Raw genomic sequence first — 23,854 nt, 5'->3', positions numbered from 1 at the left:
TTGCAAACGTCAGAAATCAAGTGCTTATTTTTTGAGCTTTGCTACATCAAAATGTTTAGCGTGAGAGTCAGAAACAAATCCAGTTGAAAGAATTCAGCAAAATATAACATGTTGTTAATAAGCAATAAACTTACAACAAAAGCAGATGTTATATATGCATAGCAATGCAAACTACTCTTTTTAAAGTATGATAATTGATACAGTTATGAAAAAAGGGTAAAGGTAAAAATGCACAAGATTTCTCCAATCCATCTATAAGTGTTTTACAGGTAGCTGAATCTGTCGCTACTATTATTTAACCTGTTTGGCAGTGAGCTAGAAATTGCATATATATATACTGTAAATTGTGAATGCACTCATATGTCAGTGCACCCCAGTGACCTTGGGGAGTCATTTGGAATAATCAATGAAAACTGATTGAAATCATGATTGAAAACTGCAATATTTATATCACAGAAACGTTTTATTATCAGTGTCCTTGATAGTACAGAATGCACACTCCTGATGAGTTGCAAGGATGCACGTTTCATTTTTATGACATACATTGAAACATATTTATTCCTAAATCATATTCTTCTGCCACACAGTGGACAAGCCAAACATTATTTGTAAAACAGCAAAGGAGAGCATCTTAAAGTTGCTGTCTTTTTCTGATGTGATTCTGCCATCAAGTGGTGTTTCTTAGAAAAACTCCCTAAATTGATATTCTCAAAAAACTAATGCATGGATAAAAATGTGTATATTTAATGACAATCAGCTTAGAGAAAACGTATGTAAAATTTATTTCTGTAGATTACTTTTAAATCTAAATTTGCAGTTTAGCTGTAGCTGCAAACTGTTTTTAATCCGTGTGAACAATTTTTATTACATAAAAGAACATCAACAAAGAACCTTAGGCAAGTTAGTGATTTTAAAGTTAAAAGATGTGCTTTAAAGTAAGAGTAAAACATTCATAAGCTTTATTTACAGGCATTTTTATATGGTGAACAACATACAAATGTTGAGAAATCATATAAGGTTTCATATAATTTTAAAAATGGCGAAAAAGGGGCATGATAGTGAATAGTTTCTTAAGGAATGTCATCTGCCATATTTTTGGAGTAGATAAGGCTATTGTCTCCTTTTACACAGGGCAAGCAAACACTTCTGTAATTTGCAATCTCTAACTTAATATTACTATGATTTTAGAGGGGCAGACATAAATGTATTTTGCAATCCCTTTAAGGATGGACACATCTTACAGGTGCCTAAATGATCTGACCAGGGCCGGAACAAGGTAGGAGCAGAAGGGAGTGACTGTAGTGTAACTCCTGTCCGAAGGCCATTTTCCATCCGGAGTGTACCGCTACTCTATACCCCTACCTCTGGCACTAGTTCTGTATTCTTTGTTGGCTGCTGTCACTTATTGCAGCAGCTTCCTGTGTCGACTCTGTGTTTTCAAATGACAGTGTGCCTCAAAGGACAGTTCCTCTTCAGTTCCAGAGGAGGCTGGGCATAGAGTGTTCTGCAAGACTGGGTAAATAGCTGATGGTGGGTGGTAGAGTGCTTTACTTGAGGGGGTATGAGCAGGAGAAGGGGAGAGCTCTGTGTTCTGAGGAGGTAGGAGAAGGGGGGAGCTCTGAGTATTGAAGGGCTAGGGAGTGGAGAGCATTCTGTACTGGGGGGGGGCTAGGGGGTGTCAAAAGGGGGAACATTTTTCCTCCTTACAGTGATGTCACCAATTTAAGAACAGTTTTTTCCCTTTCAGGGACACCACTGATGTAGGCACATTGTTTCCCTTTCAGTGACACCTGCAACCCAGGGACATTTTTTCCTTTTCTACATATCTGTGCACCTGTTTTAAACTTTTCACTGTACTATTTGCTTGCACGCCACAAACATAACAAATCACATTTGGCCTCATCCTCTTCTCCAGCCTATGGGGGGACACAGTTTCCCATCTTTGCCCTGAGCACCTGTCGACCTTATCCCAGCACTGAATCTGACCATCTCTGTTGACCGCTCAGAACCAATTCTTTAACCCTTTTCCTACAGACAAAACTGTTTCATACAATTTTTTATAAAAAGGCAAGAGTTATCAATGGGCATCATTACCAAATAAACTTCCTGGGCTTCTAAACTTAAAAACTTAAATGTATTCCAGTTTATCTGCTCCAATAACTAACTGTAAATCGTCATTTTTATTGACCTGTTCCTACATGCAAACTGCAAACTCGAGACAGCTGTGAGATAAAAGAGTATAAAAAAACTCCTATTAATAAGGACTTCTTATAATGGTAAAAAATACCCATCCATTTCTTGTGCCATGGGGTTTGTAAGGTCTCTGTTATTTATATGTAAAAACAAACTGTATTTGTTTTTGTTTTTTTTAATAAATTACTTCAAGTGATAAGTCATGTAGGATCTTCTATGCACAGCAGGTGATTCATTTTCAATGCATTACAATTATTAGACTTTTCCAACAAATAAGGTCACATATTTACAAACTTAACATGTAACACATGATTTTGCCTTTCTCTCATTATGAAATAAACAGTATGGAAAGTATATACGTAACATCTCTTGGGTGAGTCAACACTAAAAGTCCATTCCATGGTAATTATACTATTTATGAATCTTCTGTAGGCTCAGTTGTAGGGGAAGCTCCACAGCCAGTGGTTATACATGATCCTGGTGGTCCTCTTACTCCTGTAAAACCTTTATGTCCAAGCTGTCCTCTATGTCCACGAGGACCCATCAGACCAGGATCTCCATCAAATGCTAGCCCTGGTATACCCTTTTCACCTGAAATACATTTGCGAAACATAATAAAGTTTGATTTTTTAATCTGTGGATTATATTTTATTTGGTATTTTATTTTTAGTACACATGAAGCTGTACAAGAAACATCTAATTAGGAGTAGGTAATTGGCGAAACCCAAAACATACTGGCAGAATTTCCCATTAGGCATGCTGTGATACACATTTACACACGTTTAAGCAATCTGAAAATAGAAGGCTGGATATATAAAAAAAAACACAGTTTTTAATAACAAAAGTATACACTTAAGGTGAAATTGCAAGGTGCATATAATTAACCAGCACAGATTTAATAATTTATAACACCATTTGAAATAATGCGGAAACCAGACGTTCATATTTTTAAGTGTTTTAATGTTTAGTTGATAGCCAATGTTTCCCACCAATACATGCTAACACACACAATACTGTATGCAGCAGCATGTATTGGTAGTGTTTATAACAAAAAATGGTTCATGAAAGCTTTCAAACAACCAATATGGCAAAATGGCAGGCATAGTCGCAGAACTCAAACACATGAAATTACAATCAATTTATAGAAAACGAGCTCTGTAAGATGCAGTGAAACAAATGAAAAGCTTGCTCTGAAAGCTTTCAGTAATGATAACACATACGCATTATATGCATTATCTCAATTCACACAGCTGTGTTTCTGAAAAAGAGTCATGAGGCATTTCATTACTGACCTCTTGGTCCTGTGTCGCCATCATATCCAACGAGCCCATATCCTTTGGGACCTTGGTCTCCTTTCTCCCCAGGTTCACCTACAACACAAAAGACCTTAAGGTCTGCTGATCTTTTTAGAGCATTTTATAGTCTTTCTTCCAGTGTAAAAATAAATAATAATGGTGGAACAGTCAGTGTAATGAAATGGATATAAATTATATCTTAAGGCATTTTTTAGATTGTATTCAGTTATACCAACAACAAACATGGTTTACATTTAGAAGAATAAATACCTATTTGTCCTTGTGCTCCTAGATCTCCTTGTTCACCATAAAAGCCTTCGGGACCATCTTCACCATCTAGACCTTTGATTCCAGGTTTACCCTAAATATTGTTTTAAAAAATATATATAATATTCAGTTTATATCCCATAATGCAAATTTATAAAACAAATTGTGTAAAATGCTTTACTCCATGCTGAGTTAATGCATGCGAATTGCAATTCCCTCACAATTTTGATTAAAGGTTTATTATTAGCATAATGTTAAAGACATTGGCTAACAAAAATATTAATATATTTCTGCTCTAAGACACAAATGCACTGTAATACCTTAATCTCAATATTTTGATTTTCCCTTAATAAAATCACTCATTATGTATCTGTTTGAGGGTGTTTCATTTAAAGAGTAAAATTTTGTTTCTTCTCTAAAGAGCTGTCTTTAAATCCTACCCTATACTACAGCTAATATTTTTCCATTGCATGTAATAGTTATTTTTTTTTCTCAGATACAGTGGGGTTGATTTACTGAAGGTAAATAGACTGTGCACTTTGGAAGTGCAGTTGCTCCACAGCTTAGTAAATGAGGTGAAGTTTCGCTTTGAAAAGAAAGCCCAATCACATCCAATGAAAATAAAAAAACAGCATTTTTGCTGGCACATGATTGGATGATGGAAATTTGCAGGGCTTCCCCGCATTTACTAAGCTCTGAAGCAGCTTGCTTGCAGAGTGACACTGCACTTCCAAAGTGCACATTCTAGTTGCCTTTAGTAAATCAACCCCAATGTTTGTAAGTGAATAAATGTAAACTTATATGTACATTACTTACTGTAAATATGTATCCATCTAATTGCTTAAATTCCAATTGATCTGTTATCTTGAACATACATCTGTTTATATGCTATCTTTAATTACTAGTGTCACCCTGCCAAGTTTATTAATATAAAACATTTTTAGTTATACTCTGATACTCTCTAAGAGTGATGATTGATCAATCCGTCAATGTGTTTGAACAATATGGTTGTTCTCCACTGCATTTGAGATGCCAACAGAATTTGGTGATGTAAAATTTGCTTAATAGAAGTATGGACTGTATGACTTCAGATCTGCCTGACAATTTTTTTCAAAGTCAAATGAGCAAACTTGGTTTGTATTTGATTGAAAATGTCTTTTGATTGGTCCAGCTATTTTGTAGATAGCCCATGCCCCAGACTGCTGTGGCTAAAAGCTAATAGAAATCTTGAAATATTGTTAACGAATTTACAAGGTGCTTGTTCCAGCATAAGAGTCTTGAAAGGTGTAGAGGGAATCAGCTGAGGAATGAACAGTCTATGGCAGTGGTCTTCAAACTGAGGCCTGGGGGCTGGATGCAGCCCTGTGCTTGCCTTTATCTGGAACACTAGACACTGTTTCTCCCACTGATACAAGACACTATTCTGCCAACTGACACCAACAATAGGGGCACCATTTCTTCCACTGATACCAACAATGAAACACTATTTCTCCCAGTGATACCAAGGGTGGGGCACTATTCCTCCCCCTAATACCAAATGTGGCAATGTTTATGCCCACTGATGCCAGGAAAATTTTCACTCTGGCTGGCCACAGTCAGGCCCTTCTAAAGTCTGAAAGACAATAAACTGGCTCTTTGTTTAGAATGTTTGGAGACCCATGGTCTAAAGTAAGTGAAAAAGGACAGTGTGACACAGCTGAAAAACAAAACAGTGAAGTGAAGATGGTAAAGTTGAGAAAATGAGAATTTGAAAGCAATTTATATGATAATTTACAGTACATAATGAAAAGTTAATTTTCCTTATTTCTGATACACTCACAGGTTCTCCTTGTGGTCCTGGCAGCCCTACAGGTCCTGGAGCTCCCATAGGTACGTCACCATACAAAGGGCAAACACTTGCACATTGTCGCCGTACAGACTGGGCATATGAAGACATTTGTTCAAGAACAAGCTTTTGACAAACCTCAATAACACGGGATGCAGGAAATGATAGCCCCTATGAACAAAACATATTTATATTGATGAATATTCAGTCTATAGATATCAATGTACATAGAAAGCTTTGCAACCAGTTGGCTTGTAATTTTCATCCATGAACTGCTCCATGTGAATAAAATCTCAGACTGTAAGTAAAGCAATTTAAGTGTTCCCGCTTTACATATTGAATCCCAACATCTCTAAATTAATATACAGATAGAAATAAACCAATATGGACTAGGACTTTTTAGGCATTTCAACTACCACATGAATAACTGTATAAAATACAAATTGTATTTTAAACACATCATAAAATACATTAAAAATCATGTGAGTTGATGCGTAAACAGATAGTGATCAAAATATTTGGGTATAGTTTTCTCATCCTGATGCACTTTAAGGTTACTCTCTTCTTCAACGGAGGTGAGAGTATGTACAGTAGCTGAAATAGTTCACCAAAATATGCAGCAATTAAAATCACCCCCTGTATCAGATAATGAAACTTGTTTTGACACAATGGTATTACTTTTACTAAAAGCAAACAGGTTCTTCACTATGCAAAGGGGACTTTCTCTTAGTTTATTGAAAGAGGTAAAGCTCTGATGACTTCTGTCATTCTTTGATAGTGAGACTGTCATGCCTGTGATATTTATAAATTAACATTTGTTTGGTTGATAAGTGCATGTGTCTGCTGGCACTGCAAGCTGTCTGCCTTTGCTAGTATTATTATTATACAGTATTTATATAGCGCCAAAGGGTTTGCTCAGCGCTAGTAAGATTGGCTTATACACTTCTGTTAGCCTGACAGATTTGCCTATTACTTTAAACATTTTGGTAGGATTGGTGCTCTGTATGTAATGCAGTGTCTGCTTAATATTCATATTTTGGCAAAGTTTTACCCTTGATCCCATTGGTCCAATATCTCCAGGAGCTCCAGGATCTCCTATAGGACCTTGCACTCCCTCTCGACCACGAGTGCCAACTTCTCCTGGAGGTCCTCTTCTTCCCACTAGTCCCTCAGGACCTACTGGACCATTGTCTCCAGCCTAAAAAAAATAATATTAATATATATTATATATTGTTTAATTAACAACTCTATACCTCTCAACTGCAGACTGTAGTCACATGAATCATACTTACTCTGCCTGTGGGTCCTTTTGCTCCCTTTTCACCCTTTAAAAATGCAATGGTAGCACTTAAATGAAAACCAGTTTTACGCAGATTCAGTTGAATACTACTTATTTAAACATTAGCATATAAAAATGTTTGTAAAATTATGAAGGTTGGTGTATATACTGTTTAATTTATATTACTATGTATATTATAATATATATATATATATATATATATATATATATATATATATATATACACTATATTGCCAAACGTATTGGGACACCCCTCCAAATGATTGGATTCAGGTGTTCCAAACACCTCCATGGCCAGAGGTGTAAAAAGTCAAGCACCCAGGCATGCAGACTGCTTCTGCAAACATTTGTGAAAGAATGGGTCGCTCTCAGGAGCTCAGTGAACTCAAACGTGGTATCGTGATAGGTTGCCACCTGTGCAATGAGTCCATCCATGAAATTTCCTTGCTACTAAATATCCCATGGTGTTAGTGGTATTATAACAAAGTGGATGCAACTGGGAACAATTGCTACTCAGTGGTGTGGTAGGCTACGTAAAATGAGTGGGGGTCAGTGTATGCTGAAGTGCACAGTGCACAGAAGTCACCAACTGTCTGCAGAGTCAATAGCTAAAGACCTCCAAACTTCATGTGGCCTTCAGATTGCACAGCAACAGTGCAGAGAGAACTTCATGGGAATGGGCTTCCATAGCCGAGCAGCTTTATCCATGCCTTACATCACCAAGTGCAATGCTACTGGACTCTAGAGCAGTGGAGACTTGTTCTCTGTCTGGCAATCCAAAGGACGTGTCTGGGTTTGGCGGTTGCCAGGAGAATGGTACTTGCCTGACTACATTGTGCCAAGTGTAAAGTTTGGTGGATGGGGAATTATGGTGTTTGGTTGTTTTTCAGCATAACAAGACATTTTGGACAGTTTCATGCTCCCAACTTTGTGGGAACAGTTCCAGCATGACTGGGCACCAGTGCACAAAGCAAGGTCCATAAAGACATGGATGAGCGAGTTTTGGGTGGAGGAACTTGACTGGCCTACACAGAGTCCTGACCTCAACCGTATAGAACACCTTTGGGACTGCGAGCCGGGCCTTCTCATCTGACATCAGTGCCTGACCTCAACTGCACTTCTGGGAGAATGGTCAAACATTCCCATAGACACACCTAAACCTCGTGGACAGCCTTCCCAGAAGAGTTGAAGCTGTTGTAGCTACAAAGAGTGGGACAACTCATTATTTAAACCCTACAGACATGACTGGGATGGCAATAAAATACATGTGTGTGTAAAGGCAGGCGTCCCAATACTTTTGACAATATAGTGTATGTATATAGTGTACTTTACACAGCAATATTCTCTTCTGACAAAAGAAAGGAAACAAATTACCTTCTGTCCTTCTGCACCTTTGATCCCTTGAACCCCAGTGCTTCCCTGTACACAGAATAAGACACCATAACAGGTAAACAAAGATGTGTAGAAACATTTTTGTAGGATGTAGCAGATTTTTTTACTCTTATTTACTGGTATCTGAGAATGTGCTAAGTTCCAGAAGTAATATACAGAGAAGTGTGTCATAAAACATGTACCGGTACTATAAGCACACTCTTAGTAGACATCACTGAATTCTTCCAACAGTCCAAAACCATGTAAAATTATGCAGCACTATTTCTATTAAATAAACAATATGTGATCATTAAAAAATGCAATACATGTATAATTATGCCTGAACCCCCAACCATCAATAACAGCAATACCATAAGAAAATGTCCATATTTTTCCTAGTTGCAAGGACCTATTATTTAAAAATCATCCTGTAAAATGTACTCACTGAGCTAATTACCTATGTAGCACCTCAGTATAGATGGAAAATACTGTGATTTTTCCACAACAGCCAATGTAGCCAGGCAACACTGCTGAGAAAATGTTCCCTTTTAACATGATAGAAGAATGCTAGAATACCTCTGTTATTAGGGGCACAATAGGTGTCCGTGCACACTGACTTAAATAAGTGCCCGTGCTCTCCACAAGAAAACAAATGCTCATTTTCAGTGTTTTTTGTACTAGCGTTTAGGAGGGTTTAGCAATTTTTTCTCCAGAAAACCGCTCTCAGAAATGCAAAATGGAAGGTTTTTTTCTGCCTGTAAATGCTGAGCTGCCTCAAAAAAACCTAATGTGCGTGAACACATAGGATAACATTAATTGCTTCTACAGGCAAAATGCTAAACACCTTAAGGAGCAACGTTTTTTTAAGGCAGTGTGCATGGCTCCTATGGTTTACTCCAGTTAATTTTTGCAAAATGAAGTTATGTACTATGCTTACATATTTATAGTTCTGCAAATGAATACATAATTGTAAATGACAAGTACTTTGTAATCATGAGATTGTGCTCTCTCCTTAATAGTTTCTGACTCTGCTTTTGTCCATTTGTGTTTGGGTTTGCTTTGTTCCCACTCACCGTGGGGTGTTTCCACCCCTACTTATTACTATCAGTAATATAAACACAAGTACAGATATCTTACTACAAGTGAAACATCACTTTTTTTGTGCATTGACCCTATAAAAGGAGCCTGTAGTGATAGAAATATTGAGGATGTGATTGCTGACCTTGTGAAAATGCTAGTTACCTGGATGTCTCTAGATTCAATACTTTTCAAATGACTCTCCTGAACAAGCATGCAGGAAAGTCAGAGTGAAGTCAGTTTTGCATACTTGTTCTATGCAACTCAAAATGATGAAATCCAGAGGATCAGTAAGACAGGCAAGCATTTAGCATTTTCAGTAAGGAGGTCAGTAATGGTAGCTTCTGTTTTTTTCACACTAAATGATTCATATAAGAGTAATTTCTGCAATAACAGTTCATCTACAGTCAAAATGTCATTGTCAGTTTTGCTCTGCCATCTGCATTCCTATTGGAGAGATTTCCCTTTACTTCTGGTCAGGATGATGGGAAGACAGACAAAAACATTTTTATTAGTGTGGGAAGAGTAATAACTTCTAACAGTGTTTTATTGTTGTTTGTGTCTTCCTGTCCCAATCACAGCCACCTCTATCTCCCTAATAGGGTCACAGACAGAGATAGAAAAAACCTAAAAGAAATTTTAACTTAACCTTTTTCTATCACAAACTACAAAAACATTTAGTTGGAGATGGGCTACTCCTCTACAATCACAATGGAAAAAAAAAAACTTTGTATACACCTATAAGAAGAATTTTGAGTATGTTGAATACACTACCTTTGTCCCTGGAGCACCAGTAAGACCTACATGACCCTGTGAAAAAAAAAAAACTTACATCATAAATTTCAGACATGAGAGCATGGATTATTCATTATAATAAAATGAATACATTTCACACAAAATATCAAGGTGTGCTGGAGTCCTGTAAGGCCTATGGTAATACCGAGCATCTCACCTTGTAGAGAGAAAGAAGTGGTGAATGAGAAAATGGACATGATTTCTTGTTGACAACAGCCAGTAGCACCTGGACCATTAGGAACAAGAAACAAATTAAGGGTAATATAGCCTCTCAAAGTGAATCAGGTGCTGGGATTTAGGGTTTGTGAATTCTAGATTAGGCCAGCGGGGTCCCTAGGATGGTTAGTGCTGAGCAAGAATGCTGGAATGTGCTGAAAGTTACCTTGTACCTCCGATTTATTCATATGTATGGTACTGACTGGCATGTAGCATACAGTCCTGATTGGTAGTAACTAAATACAAATACAGTTTAAGCAGGTATGATTATATAGTGCTTCATATTTTAAGTTTACATGCTGTGTTCACTGAGCTGATTCCACTTTAATTACCATTGTGACAAATACACACTCAGCCTCATCCTATGCAGAGAGTTTCCCACTCATGAGACACCAATCTAAGCAACAGCAGACTGAAAGTGTCACTGGGGAAGATTAACTGAGCAATTAACTTTTTTATGCACAAATATAACAGCTGCCCAAGTTTTAAAGGAAACACACATGATTCCCAGCATCCACTGTGACAATTCAAAACTTTAAAAAAAAAAGTCTGCCACACCCAGACAGGGATGTAACAGAGTATGCTATGGGAGCTTCTTCAAAGAGCCAAAAGTTATTAATTTTTAGTTAGAGCGTTCAGAGATTCAGCCTAACAATTTATACAAAAGTATCATTTTAATGAAAAGATAAGAAAAATGGTGCAAGAAATACACAAATGTAAATTAAAACGGTTTACAAAGTGAAAGATTTTTAAGTGGCATTTGTCTGGTCTGGTTCAGTGCAGAGTTTGGATAACAAGCAGAATAAGTCTAATCTAGTAAGTAAGTATCACTGGCCTCTTAACATGATTCTTGGCAATCCCAGCAGTTCCAATGGTAAAAAAGAAAACGTAGAGCTTCTAACACAACAGCTTTGTTAACGTTAGAGAGGGCATAGCGAACCCCACCCAATCAAAAAGGTCTAAGGGATGTCTTGCAGGTGTGCCAAAGGGTTTTGCAATGTTCCAGCAGACACACCCTTAGTGCCAACTAGCCTAGGAACATGTCAGTTTGGCAAGGTTTCACAATTCCAGGAGCAGAATAGCAGAATAAAATCACGATCTGTTCGCTACTAAATATAATATATATGTTCTTCATATTTTTTTAGTCCAATGTGTATTATTAGCCTTCTAGAGCTTGTAAATTAGGCGTGCTTGTGTCTAAAAGATTGGTACCTTCTTATACATCAGTGTAGTCTCTTTTTGTAACGGTAGCTCCATTACAAAAATAATTATGGAAATTGTTTGAAACTTAAAGTGATACAAAACACAATGTTTAATTTACATTATCCATTCTCTTTCTAGGTGTGGATGATGGCACTGTAATTATTTTAATTAAAAAAATTGAAGTACCTCTTTCCTAATTGATATACAGCTGTCACATGACCCAGCTCTTTCCCAGCCTTTCTGCAGGGAAACATACAGTATGCCGGAGGAGCTTCTAGTCCTCTGCTGCTGGTCACATGTTTACAAAAAAACAGCCTTTGGGATACAGAGTAAAATAAAAAATGAATACCAATAAACTATTTTAAATTATCATACAAATATATATTGCAATTAAAATCTTTATTTTTTGGCAATAACACGGTGTGGGCAGATTTCTGCCAGTCACAGACTGTGTCATACCCCTCCAGTCTGTGTCTTTGAATAACAGGGAGGCGTAGCCTCTATCAATCAAGATGTTTAGCTGGCTAGTGGGCATGGAGGAGGAGGGAGAGAGTGGGCTGTCATTTACCACATGTGTGACTCTATAATCACATGGGCTGCTCAGATGTTATATGGAGGAAATGCTCAGCATAGAAACTCACCTTAAACTGAGCATGTGCAGTTGCTGCACTGGGGGACATGGACAGAAGACATGAACATTACTAAATGTTTTCCATAAAGGTGAAGTTAACCTTTAAAGTATATACTGTATGAAGGCAAAATATTTCTGGTCTCCTTTGGGGAAATTTAAATTCACTTTCTCCCTCTTAGAAACAAAAAAAGTGTAAGTAAATATTTTCAAAGTCTCAGACAGTTCGACCTTATTATATATTCCTATGAAAAGGTTTCCCTTTATCTTTTATTCAGGTGAAAACCATAAACTTTTGGTTTTCCCATCAAATTCTGCCCACTGACAATGGTCACCATGAAAAACAGGCTGAATCCCAAAGCTAGCTCGTTTAATCTCAGTTAAACTCAGGCTATCAACAAATCTGCAGGCCATTTTGGGCTTTCTTTGCAGCAGCCTAATATGAATGTCATATAATTATTTATAAAATAAATATTGTTTACAAATATTTAAAAAATATAGAAAACATATGTTTATAAACTTGTACATGAGAAAATGTAAGACAGAGTTGCTTAAAATTGTAAGCATTTCCCTGTAAAAAAACATCTAATAAACAAGACGAATAAACTCACAGCGGCTCCAGGTGGACCAATAAATCCAGGTCGGCCAGGCATACCAGCTTCTCCTTTTCTTCCTGCTAGCCCCTATATATATGGAAAAAATACAGCACTCAGATAAAGATGATATAAGTACTAGACAACACTAGCACTTTGTATTACATTGAACATATATTTCATCAGGGCTACTCTGCTGCTAGACTCCATACCATCCAGGGCTATGACAAAGAGTAAAAGAAGCAGCTGTCTACTGATTCTTGCACACACCAAACAACCCCCAATGTTTTTCCTCACTGACTAACATGAAGATCAGCACAACAGGAAAAGTTATATGCTGTCAGCTGAATCTGTAACTAACTAGTAGAGTGGATTTTCCCCAGATGTCCTTCCATACTGGAATTAGGTATAGCTAGGAAGAAGCCGTGCCAGGGAGGAAAACTATTCTATTAACAATGGGTCATGATCACAAAAAGCTATGGAAAGGTTTATCACAATATGGAAGGACAGATTGGCAGCTGGAATGATCATTTTATTTTTTTGTTAAGTTCTCCCTATTACACATGTACTGTATAAGTTATCCACCATTTTTAATTTGCTCTCTATATTTTTAGCTGGATTTTTCAATCATACCTTGCTTTGAGCTCTTGAGTTATTTTACTGAAGAATAAACCATGTGTACTTGCTGGTGGTTATTAGGCACAAAATTAGAGAATAAAAGCATATCGTTTAGCAAACATTCTAAACAATGTAGTTTATGTACAGTATTTAGACCTTCATAATTTCAAGGCTGGGTAGATTTACAGCTCTATTTTTGAGCTAATCACACTATTTAGGTCTAGACTAACATTTTTAAATCTGACTTGGGTGTTGCTTTTGACAAAGAATGCTTTTAACTTGCCCACTAAGCTAACCGCTTTATCAGTTAGAGCAATACCATTCCCTTAACTATGTGTTTGGGCTGATGACTGTACCATGCATGCTTTTTTTTTAATGATATTATACCCAGCAGAATTTCCAAAATCTTCTACACATCCAGATCTGCATTCTTGCCAACAAAGAAATCCCTGGAAAACTGCTTTGATCAGTTGACAGAGATCAGTGAACTTCAATTCTTCCCTGTTCCTAGTGCAAGCATGCAGACTAGGAAGGTCTAGTCCAGACCAATTTGTTTATCTTTTATTATATGGTTGTAGAGAGAAGTATGAAAAGTTGTGTTACTTAGAATCACTAACATTAAATATTTGCAAAGAATAGTGAGGCCAGTAGAAGTTAAAGTTGAATTATAGTAGATCGAAAACTTTAAATGATAGACAACTGAAACATTTGTAAAATTGAGAAAACATTACCACAATAGTTTCTTGCTGTCAGCTTCATCTTCTTCACACATTCCTGAAGTCACCTGCTATGCTGACCTCTAATATAGGCACCAACTTTGTCTCATGTAACTAGCACTTTCCCAATCACTTACCCAATTTCCCAATCCAATAATGATATGCCTGCACACAATGTAAGGGGATTCATTCAACCAGGACAGATAACCCAAGATAAGGTTTGAATGCTGGAGAAGTAACTAGTTCTGTCATTTTAAAATTTAAAACTTTAGTACAGCAGAGGGGCCAAGTATTAACATAATATAATGAGGGCTTCTTTACAAAAAAAGCACTGTATAACCCTAAGCAACAAGGTATAACTGCTCAGTTTATGAAAACATAGCTTTGAGACTGCATCTCTGTGTTAGGTAGAGAGAAAATAGAAGGCAATGTTTTTAGTTATTTAACATATAACTTACAGGTCTTCCTTGGGGACCTTCAGGGCCTCGTTTTCCCACAAATCCCTTTTCTCCCTTGAGAATAAGAGCACATACGTGTCTAACACTGCAAGCAACTAGACATTAAACTTCAAAATTAAGTTACATTACATATAAAAATCAAGATGCATAACAATACAACATACTAAGACATTTCACTATAGCCATTTCAACAACCTAAAACTTAATAAAAATCTAAACAAATAATTAAAAGGTTTATTATGACTATTGCCCATAATTACATCAATCAAGTCTGATTCATTTTACAGTCCTTTACATTCTTCAATCCACTCCAAATATGCATGTCTTCTAGGAGTTGTGGAACACACATTAGTAAATGAAAATATATTAACCTTATCAGTACTGTTTATCAAAACAGCACTGAAAATCTGGCAGTCTCAATTTCTTCAAATCAAGAAAAAAAAAGATTTGATCTTTCACAATTTTTGAAGAGCTCTAAGTTAGACAGTAAGTGATCCACGCAATTAATTTTCCCTTAAAGGGGTGTATTAGCAATATACAGTAACCCTCAGCAATTGATTGGCACACAATAAGACCTCGTCTGTTCAGTGATATTGGTGATAGAAAGCTAGTAGATTATGTTTCCCTTTTGTATTTACTCAAATTTAAACAAGAAAGGCAGTGTTAAAATTAGTTCTATAATAATCAAGCTGAAAGCTTTGATTCCAGGAGTTTTCATTCATTTTAATATATTTCATGTTTGTTGCTATCCCTACTCATATTTGCAAAAAAACAATATTCAGGTGAAGAGAAAAAATCAGGCATTATCAAATTTATATTCTTGGGCAAAAGTCAGACCACGCGGCTGCTACACTTTTAGTTCTTAAAAACTACCTGTATTTTTATTCTACAAAATGTTTACCTTAATTCCCAAACCTCCACGGCGTCCTTCTCCACCCTGAGGACCTTGATATGCCTATGGCACAACAAAATAATAACTTTAAAAATGTACATATCAAATTATTGCCAAATTTTGAAAGACACATTATCATTATTCATACAGTTTATAATTGTATGGTAGAGAATACATTATACAACATGTCTACACTAGACCTTTTCAGAAAAAAGGAACTTGTAAAGGTATCCATCATCAGTTATTTGTTTGGTATTCTTTCTATAGTCAAGGCCTCTACCAATGGGAAAAATATACAATACATAGCTCATCATGTTCATTCAAATTTGTGGCCTATCACTCCACTGAGTAAAAAGAAAAATAGGGACTGAACAAGGTAAACAAAAAAGTATTTTTGAAAGTAAGGTTTACAAGTTTTCTAATTTCTTGAGTTATCAGTTTCAAGTCCGTTCCTAGTTTTAATTAACAAAATGTAAGTATGTTTTCAGTTATAAAGCAACAAGCCTTGTCTCTCTTACAAAAAATATAATAATATATGGCAACTAACATGAAATCTACTTGCCCTTAATACAGTCAAGTAATAAAATTTGTAGCCAGTAATGTCTTACTTCAATTCCATCATCACCATCACGTCCTGGCAAACCTGGATCACCAATTATTCCCTGTAAAAATACAACTGTAAATTAGAAATGTAATCTTAAAAATGTGTTATAAATAATGATGAGGTGAACACAGACATTAGAGGAAGTGAATGGCACAAATTTTATTTGAAGCCATTGAAATCTTCCCCACACATAGAAATGTGTAAAAACTCCCAATGTGCCATCACAGGCATAACATCATAATATTGTGTCGTCTGTGCTACAACTTTATTTGTTTCTGAGCACCAATATAAGAAACTACTCTTATCTATAGATTATACTGTACCTGAGGTCCTTGTGTACCTCTCAGACCTTTTGGGCCTATTAAGCCCTACAAAAACAAATGAATAGGGTAAATTAGTTGGCTTAGGTGCTATCAATAAACCCATAGAGTTATACAGAGTTAGATGGATAGATGATAGTTGGATAGATAGATAGATAGATAGATAGATAGATAGATAGATAGATAGATAGAATAATCTTTAAAATCCACACTTACAGGTTCCCCTTTGCTCCCTACAAATCCCGGTTCTCCTGGGTCACCAACACCTCCCTAAAGTAAAGAGAAGAGAATTTGTTTTTTAACATGACACTCATAAGTGTATACATACAGTTTTGGGTTTTTTTTAGATGTACTGATGGTAATTGATCCAACAATACCTTTCCTCCTTGTTTGCCAGAACGGCCTTCAGCTCCAGGGAAACCATCATCACCCTACAAATTTAAGTGGATAGTTATATTTAAATAAAATTTGCTTCTACTTTACATTAAACATTCTTTTAAAACATTTCATATAAACTTGAACCATTATTTTGTGTCAGTGACATACCTAGAGGGGAGCAGGAGTGCAAGCTACCTCAGGTACCACTATTTTAATTATACATTTTTTCTCTGTGTGAATGTGGTATTTTCCAAAGTGTTTGCTAAGTGACATTAGGCAGTGGCAGCACAGGAGTAGTATGTGCAGGGAAATATTGGCCTTGCTGCAAGCAGTGGCCAGGAGCAAAAGGAGGAGAGTGATTTGATTCCACCCTTCTTCTGTTTAAGTTTCACCCATCAACAGCTGTTACAGCATGCAACCAAACCACACTTTGCTTTCTTCTCCCCCTAAGTTTGCTCATCGCAGTAGCAATGGCCTGCATTCACAGTGTGTAGTACTATTACAATGGCCTGATACACTGTATGGCTCAGAGGAGACCTGTGACACTCATGGAGCCTGAGTTTGGCCTCCAAATTGGACACACAACTGTTATGGAGGAGTCTGAAATGTGCATGATTTCTATACATAACATTCAGTTTTATAACTTGCCATTTCTGTGCCACTTACACCCAGTCACTGTCCACCAATGTCGAGGGGGGGGGGGGTTCTTATTTTTACAGTGTGTCATTAACCATCAATACTGGGGGGAATGTTATTTCCGATGATCACCAAAGAAGAGGTAATTGTTGCAGCCACTTAAATCAGTGATGGGGTTGTTATTGCTGCTGAGTCTAAAGCTGCAGGTTACTAATAATTGCAATGACACCAATGCTAGGAATTATTTTATGATCTCATGAAGTGACACTCACTTTATAGACCACACCTATATGTGACTGGTGTTCGGTGTGCTATGCACACCACATTTTTCTTTTTTATACATTCAATGCAGCCTTCTTAAATATTTCCATATTTTGATAACTATGCAGGTGACGGTATCTCTAAGTTCCTGCATATCAGGCAGATCGTTATGCTAAGTTCATTATCTCTGCATAAAATAAATCATTTGTATGTACAAGGTAAGGAGTATTAAAAAGATGAGCAAATAACATAATCAAATAACAGCCAAAAAAGCACATTTTTATTCACTTGTTATTTTTTTAATGCTATTTATTTACTTTTGAATTAACAGTAATCAGACCTACAGTTTAAGCAGTATCTTCTCAAGGACATGGCAACTCCTTGGACCAGCATCTATTCAAGCTTACTTGTTACGTTAGATGTGTGAAAATGTACTGTAGCTGCCATGTATAGGACAAGCAAAATAAGTATAATTTAAGCAAGTTATACATTACTCTGAAATATGTCTAAAAAACATATTTTGTAATGTTGGAGGTCTAATAATGAGACTTACCTTGACACCTCTGAAACCTGGAATCCCTTCATACCCTCTTTCTCCCTCTTCTCCCTAAAAAAATAGAACACAATATTTCTTTTTACAACACTGGATATATACTGTAATTATCAAAACATTAAGTGTACTGTAAAATATTTCTTAGAAAACATTTGTGTTCCTTTTGGAGAAGATTCTCCCTTTACCTCTAATGTTGAAGGCATTGGCAGCCTCCAGATGAGACATCCAGACTAGGTTAGTAGAGGAAATACAATATATTTAGGCCTTAAAACCCTGGAGGACCTGCACAGTTTGTGTACCCTAAATCTGTCCCTTTAACTCTCTTTCCCACAAATGTCTTGGTTCCTTGCAATAACCAACTACTGTGGGGAGCACCTTCCGGATTACTACCAGAACACTCCAGTTCCAAGGGAGTGGCAATCCACCCTTAGGCTTTGGATCCCTCCAAATGTTCACCTGTGTGACCAGAGCTACCCTGGACTTCACTGTGAAGGTTAATGTCTATGTGGACAATCAAAAGCAGCTGTGGCCTCCAGGGGCAGACTGACAACTCATGGGGCCCCCGGGCAATAGGGGATCATGGGGCCCCTGTGTCCTTGCCCACACTCAAAGCACACCCAAAAAAGCCTATAAAAAGGTACCAGTGGCATTTCATGGGGCCCCCTACTGACCCTGGGCCCTCGGGCAGTGCCCGAGTGCTTGAATGGTCAGTCCACCCCCGATGGCCTGTACTCCCTTATCCAAAAATGTGATTCTCAGTTAGACTCTCTGTTACAGAGTCTTATAGAGAATATGCTATGTAGCTATGTGTTACCCTGAGTCACAGAGACATTGCTGTAGAGAGTCCATCCTGGACCTGTTTTTAAATATTGCTTTTAGCTTTCCACTGATTTATTAAGGTGCAAGTTACACTTAATAATCTGATCTGATCATTTGGCCATTCTGGTAAACATGTACTGTACATATACAAACATACACCACCTTACTGTAAAAATACTGCCTACAAACACTTTTGTGGGGCAACCTGGAGGAAAAAGTGTTGTCAAATCAAGAATATGGGATTTGGACTAACATCACCAAGGCGTTGGTCATTTACAAATCTATATAGTGCAAACACATACCTCAGCAAAAAAAAATTAAATAAAACATGCACTGAATATTGGATATTGCTGTCTTTTTTTCAATGTTCAAAATTTTTTTTAGTATTTGAGAATTTTTACACCCTAGACTTGATTTATTATGAATTATATTACCTTATCTGCTTTTGGCCCTGGTGGTCCTCGGATTCCTGGTGGGCCTGCAATTCCCTAAAATATAATTGCACTTTAGTAAGTGTTATCATATAATGAGAAGCATGGATAGATAGATAGAAAGATAGATAGATAGATAGATAGATAGATAGATTTGCTTACTTTGAAACCATCTGCTCCTCGAAGTCCTTTAAGTCCATGATCTCCACGGTCACCCTATGGAAATGTGTATATTGCCTTTTAAAAGACTCTGACAGATATAGTTTACATGTGCTGTTGCACAGGCTTACAGTTAGATTAGGTAAAATGTCATAAGTTTCTGATGTTGATCAGAAATGGGTGTACAGAGGAATCTGGTGAATTTTGAACAACTAAATGGACTGAACTTGCATTCTGTTTCAGATTTTTTTTTCTTAGCCAGTTAACCCTAATTAATCCTTAATACTCAATTAACCCTCTCAAGTCCAAAGGTAATTGAAAACTTTGTGACCTATCCAAATCTTAATGTTTTGGTATGCACTGTTTTATTAAAAAATACATTTAAATAATTTTTTAAATTATGGTGAATAGTTACAGATTGATCAGGCAGGGTCTTCAGCCCGTCTGTGCATTTATCAGCTGGAGAGTGATCTCTGAAGCCTTTTGCATCTTAAACAGGGACATTATTTTGCAATGGATGGTCATGAAGTGAGTGAACTAAATCTCTGGGTAAACATTCCTAGAGTTCAATAATTGATGTAAGCAACTGGTTTCGTATTTTTCCTTTAAAGTGTATGTCCATGCACTAGTAGCTCAGAGAGATATAGAATGAATGGTCCCTTCTTTTGTCATTTGGAGTTGCAGACTAAATAAAGGTGCAAGAACTTTTACATACTTCATCATGGCAGATTTTATATTTTTTATCTAATGGTGACCTCGATACCGGGAGCTGGTTGTATCTGGAGTGGTGGAATCACTTCTAACCCTGACATACCAAGTGATTTATGACCATTTATAATATAATGGTCCAACAGATCTTTGGTCTTATCTCATGGTGGTTGAGCTTTCTGCACAGTGAATGGAAATTACACTTTGTACAGTTTAAGTGTCGACCGCTTTTGAATAGAGATTCTTTATAGGAGGACTCTTTCTATGGATACATTTTGTATTTTTTTGATTTATATATTCATTTGATTTATAATTTTTGAGATTTTTGGCATGCATTCTTACATAATTGGTGTATAATACTTATCACACATTGAGTATTATGTTGGAATTAGCACTGCTTTTTATATGTATTCTGTATTGGACTGATATCACAGTTTTAAAGTTTCTGTTTTTTCTCTTTTTTTAATTTTATGACCTAGATCAAATATTATTTGTTTATATATCTGTTTTCATATGTGATAAAGAAATGAGAAATACTTACTCTTTCACCAGCTATGCCTATTTCTCCCTTTTCCCCTTTTATGCCTGGTTCACCCTAAATAACATAGTAAAGAAAATTCACTTCTAAAAAATCAGTAAAATTAACACCAAAATTATCAAAACATATTAAACTTTTTAGATTAAAAACATAACATTAATTCCAAAATATATTACATAGCATACCTTCAGGCCTGCATCACCAATTCTTCCATAAGTACCAGGATTGCCACGAACTCCCTAATCAGACACATATGTAATTACTTCTTTAAATATTTGACAATTATATGATTTTGAATATAGTTTCTTTACAGACCTTACTAAAATATTTCAGATTAAATATGTTCGATACATTTAGAATTTTTATTACCAAATTTCCTAGACGACCAAGTTCTCCACGTTCACCTGAATAGCCTTTCTGACCCTACACATTGAGAAAACATAAATTAAAAATTGCCATTTTTAATAAATGTCCTTAGCAGTTCTCCAATGACCAAATTAGAAATAAATCTAGGAATAGATTTTCATTAGCAGTTACTGTTTTTTCTATTACCTTTGTTCCTGTAGAACCTTGAAGTCCTAAAAGCCCATGTGAGCACTTACACCCTCGAGAATTAGCACCAATGCTTAGTTCAGCAGCACCTCCACACTATGAAGAAAAAAATTCATAGCAATATTGATTGAAATGCAGCTGGGCCTAATACAATAAAAGCAGCCAAAAAATAAAATCATACATGTTTTGTACTAAGCCAGTTTACAATAGGCTTTTGATAGTACAGGATTATTAGTAGTGGGTAACAGACTGTTCTTTGTTAAAATTACTCTCAGCATTCACTTAAGAATCTATTTATAGAAAAGTTACATAGCCGTTCATCTAGTAAATCTGCATGTGCATTTGTTCTGTGCGAACTGGGCAAACAGTAATGTTCTTTAGAGGATTTTATCTTCTGAACAAATGTTGTTTTAATATTGGCAGTGATAAAATATAGCATTATGGCTCCTAGGAGGATCTGACACATCTTTGTAGCAAATGATACAATGTAACATATCTAGAGAACGCTGGAGGGGAGCTAGCTAATAAAAACAGCCAATGATGGTATACAGTAGATTATATCTCTGGTTCGTACTGAGGGTTTTTTTTCCCATTGTGTTATCTAGTATAGTAATCAACGTCCATTCATTATCAAACGGGGAGATTTACTAAAACTGAAGTGTCCAAAATCTGGTGCAGCTCTTAAAAGAAATCAATCAGCTTCCAGGTTTTATTGCCAAAGCTTAATTGAAAAAGCTGAAATTAGGAGCTGATTGGCTACCATGCTCAGCTGCAGCACATTCTAAATGCTCCAGTTTTAGTAAATCTCCCCCAAAGTGTTGAAGTCATCAACAGTAACTAATCCTGTAGCCAGAGACAAAACAAAGCATTGCGCAAACCAGGAACAGAAAAGTTGTTTTTGTTGGAGGCTGTAGTAAAAGCTCCGATCACTGTGAGAATAAGCAGCAGCAGATATTTCACGGGTTTTGAACAATTCTTTGTGCTCAAAGAGCCTACATACAGGAATCTGCTGCTACATACAGGGGTTGATTTACTAAAACTGGAGCATACAAAATCTGCTGTAGCTCTACATAGAAACTAATCAACTTCCATTTTTTTTGTCAATGCTTAAGAGAACAAGCTGAAGTTAGAAGCTGATTGGCTACCATGCACAGCTGAACCAGATTTTGCACTCTCTAGTTCTTGTAAATCAACCCCACAGTGTTTCTCTTCTTCATCCTTCATCTCATTGGGAGAAAGGTGTTACCATTGTACTAGCTGCATTCCTATTGTCAATGGCAAGAAGAAATATTTAACTGAACAAAGCAACATGAGAATTGACAACAAATGGGGAGAATTTCCCAGACATGTTTTTTCTTTATGTTAAATGGAACGGAATGTATAATTTGGCATTTCAAAAAGTGGAAACAAATCTGATAAGAACATTAACTATAACTGATATGTTTATTTTCTTCTCAGCACAGATTTTCTCCTTAAGAGCTCTAATATGAAAGTCTGAAATGTAGGAAGTGTTGTAACTGTTAGGGGGCTTAGCATGGCAATCCTTCCTATAATATTCCCATGTAGAAAAAGCAGATTTTTATTAACAAAGCCTTTTGTTTTCTGCTCAGAACAACGGGAGGATTCTTCTAGCTGTTGATGAGGTTCAGTGATTGACACCTTCATTTTAGAAAACAATACACACACACAGATTTTACAGTTTCTACCATAAGCCCTGTGTTGGATCTGTAAGAGATAGGTAAGGCATAGGACAGCTGTCAGCATTCTGAAAAGTTAGAATAGCAACTATCACCTCTGGACAATACTAAGGGGCTCTTCACCTCATTTCTACAATTGTAAAAACTATTTGAATATAATTAAATAAATATTTATTAACTAAATAGATGGTTTTAAGGGATTTTTTTAAATTAGAGTGTGCTTTCAGGCATTTTAAAGGTACCTTCCTTACCCTGAGACCAGTAGCTGTTTAATGTCAGTACTACTATTAGAAAAGAATGAAGGCACCAGAATTCTCACTGTACACTGAGAAGCAAAATAAATTCAGCTCAGTGAAAATTTGCTCCCTAGTAAAGACGTGGTTTAACTACAACTATATCCATCCTAGTGTTAATTATTCAACACAGAAAAGGACCAGGTGACCATGTGCAGAGTAGGGTATGCAGTTTTCAGGTATCAGCAACCATAAGGCAGATCAAGTAGTGCACACTTACTTGATCATATAGTTCACAACATTGCTCCGACAAAGCCTTTTCTGAATCATAGTGTATTTCAAGCTTCTGGATGTCAACCTGCAATGGAAACAATATAAAACAAACTGATTGATGTAATTATGTCCATCAAGAGATTTCATGCCATGGAGTGGTTTACCAAGCTTGGAGAGTCAGAGAAAGGAAAGAATAGTGCAAAAGAATATTGCATATTCATTCATTGATCTGGGAAGTATCACTG

The 23,854-nt window shown here is 36.5% G+C and overlaps 1 protein-coding gene across 1 annotated transcript in view; it reads right to left on the bottom strand.

Moving 5' to 3' along the window:
- Positions 1–444: 444 nt before the first annotated feature.
- The window catches only part of LOC149448868 (uncharacterized), a 41,230-nt gene continuing 17,820 nt past the window's right edge, over positions 445–23,854 (bottom strand). Inside the window, exons 5-27 of the mRNA XM_089694135.1 lie at positions 23,617–23,694; positions 21,407–21,502; positions 21,224–21,277; positions 21,040–21,093; positions 20,858–20,911; positions 19,612–19,665; positions 19,453–19,506; positions 18,200–18,253; positions 16,749–16,802; positions 16,588–16,641; positions 16,375–16,419; positions 16,056–16,109; positions 15,457–15,510; positions 14,556–14,609; positions 12,782–12,853; positions 10,103–10,138; positions 8,255–8,299; positions 6,873–6,905; positions 6,632–6,778; positions 5,575–5,751; positions 3,759–3,849; positions 3,486–3,563; positions 445–2,784 (exon numbers count right to left, since the gene is read on the bottom strand). Coding sequence (XP_089550261.1) covers positions 2,609–2,784; positions 3,486–3,563; positions 3,759–3,849; positions 5,575–5,751; positions 6,632–6,778; positions 6,873–6,905; positions 8,255–8,299; positions 10,103–10,138; positions 12,782–12,853; positions 14,556–14,609; positions 15,457–15,510; positions 16,056–16,109; positions 16,375–16,419; positions 16,588–16,641; positions 16,749–16,802; positions 18,200–18,253; positions 19,453–19,506; positions 19,612–19,665; positions 20,858–20,911; positions 21,040–21,093; positions 21,224–21,277; positions 21,407–21,502; positions 23,617–23,694 — 1,668 coding nt within the window. The 3' untranslated portion in view covers positions 445–2,608. The remainder of the gene's footprint in view (positions 2,785–3,485; positions 3,564–3,758; positions 3,850–5,574; positions 5,752–6,631; positions 6,779–6,872; positions 6,906–8,254; positions 8,300–10,102; positions 10,139–12,781; positions 12,854–14,555; positions 14,610–15,456; positions 15,511–16,055; positions 16,110–16,374; positions 16,420–16,587; positions 16,642–16,748; positions 16,803–18,199; positions 18,254–19,452; positions 19,507–19,611; positions 19,666–20,857; positions 20,912–21,039; positions 21,094–21,223; positions 21,278–21,406; positions 21,503–23,616; positions 23,695–23,854) is intronic.

This window comes from Staurois parvus, unplaced genomic scaffold, assembly GCF_062004578.1.
Source record: "Staurois parvus isolate SC_StPar_1 unplaced genomic scaffold, SC_StPar_1.0 ptg000652l, whole genome shotgun sequence".
NCBI classification, from domain to species: domain Eukaryota; kingdom Metazoa; phylum Chordata; class Amphibia; order Anura; family Ranidae; genus Staurois; species Staurois parvus.
Note: the sequence above shows the minus strand (reverse complement) of the source record. Positions and strands in the feature narration are given on the sequence as shown.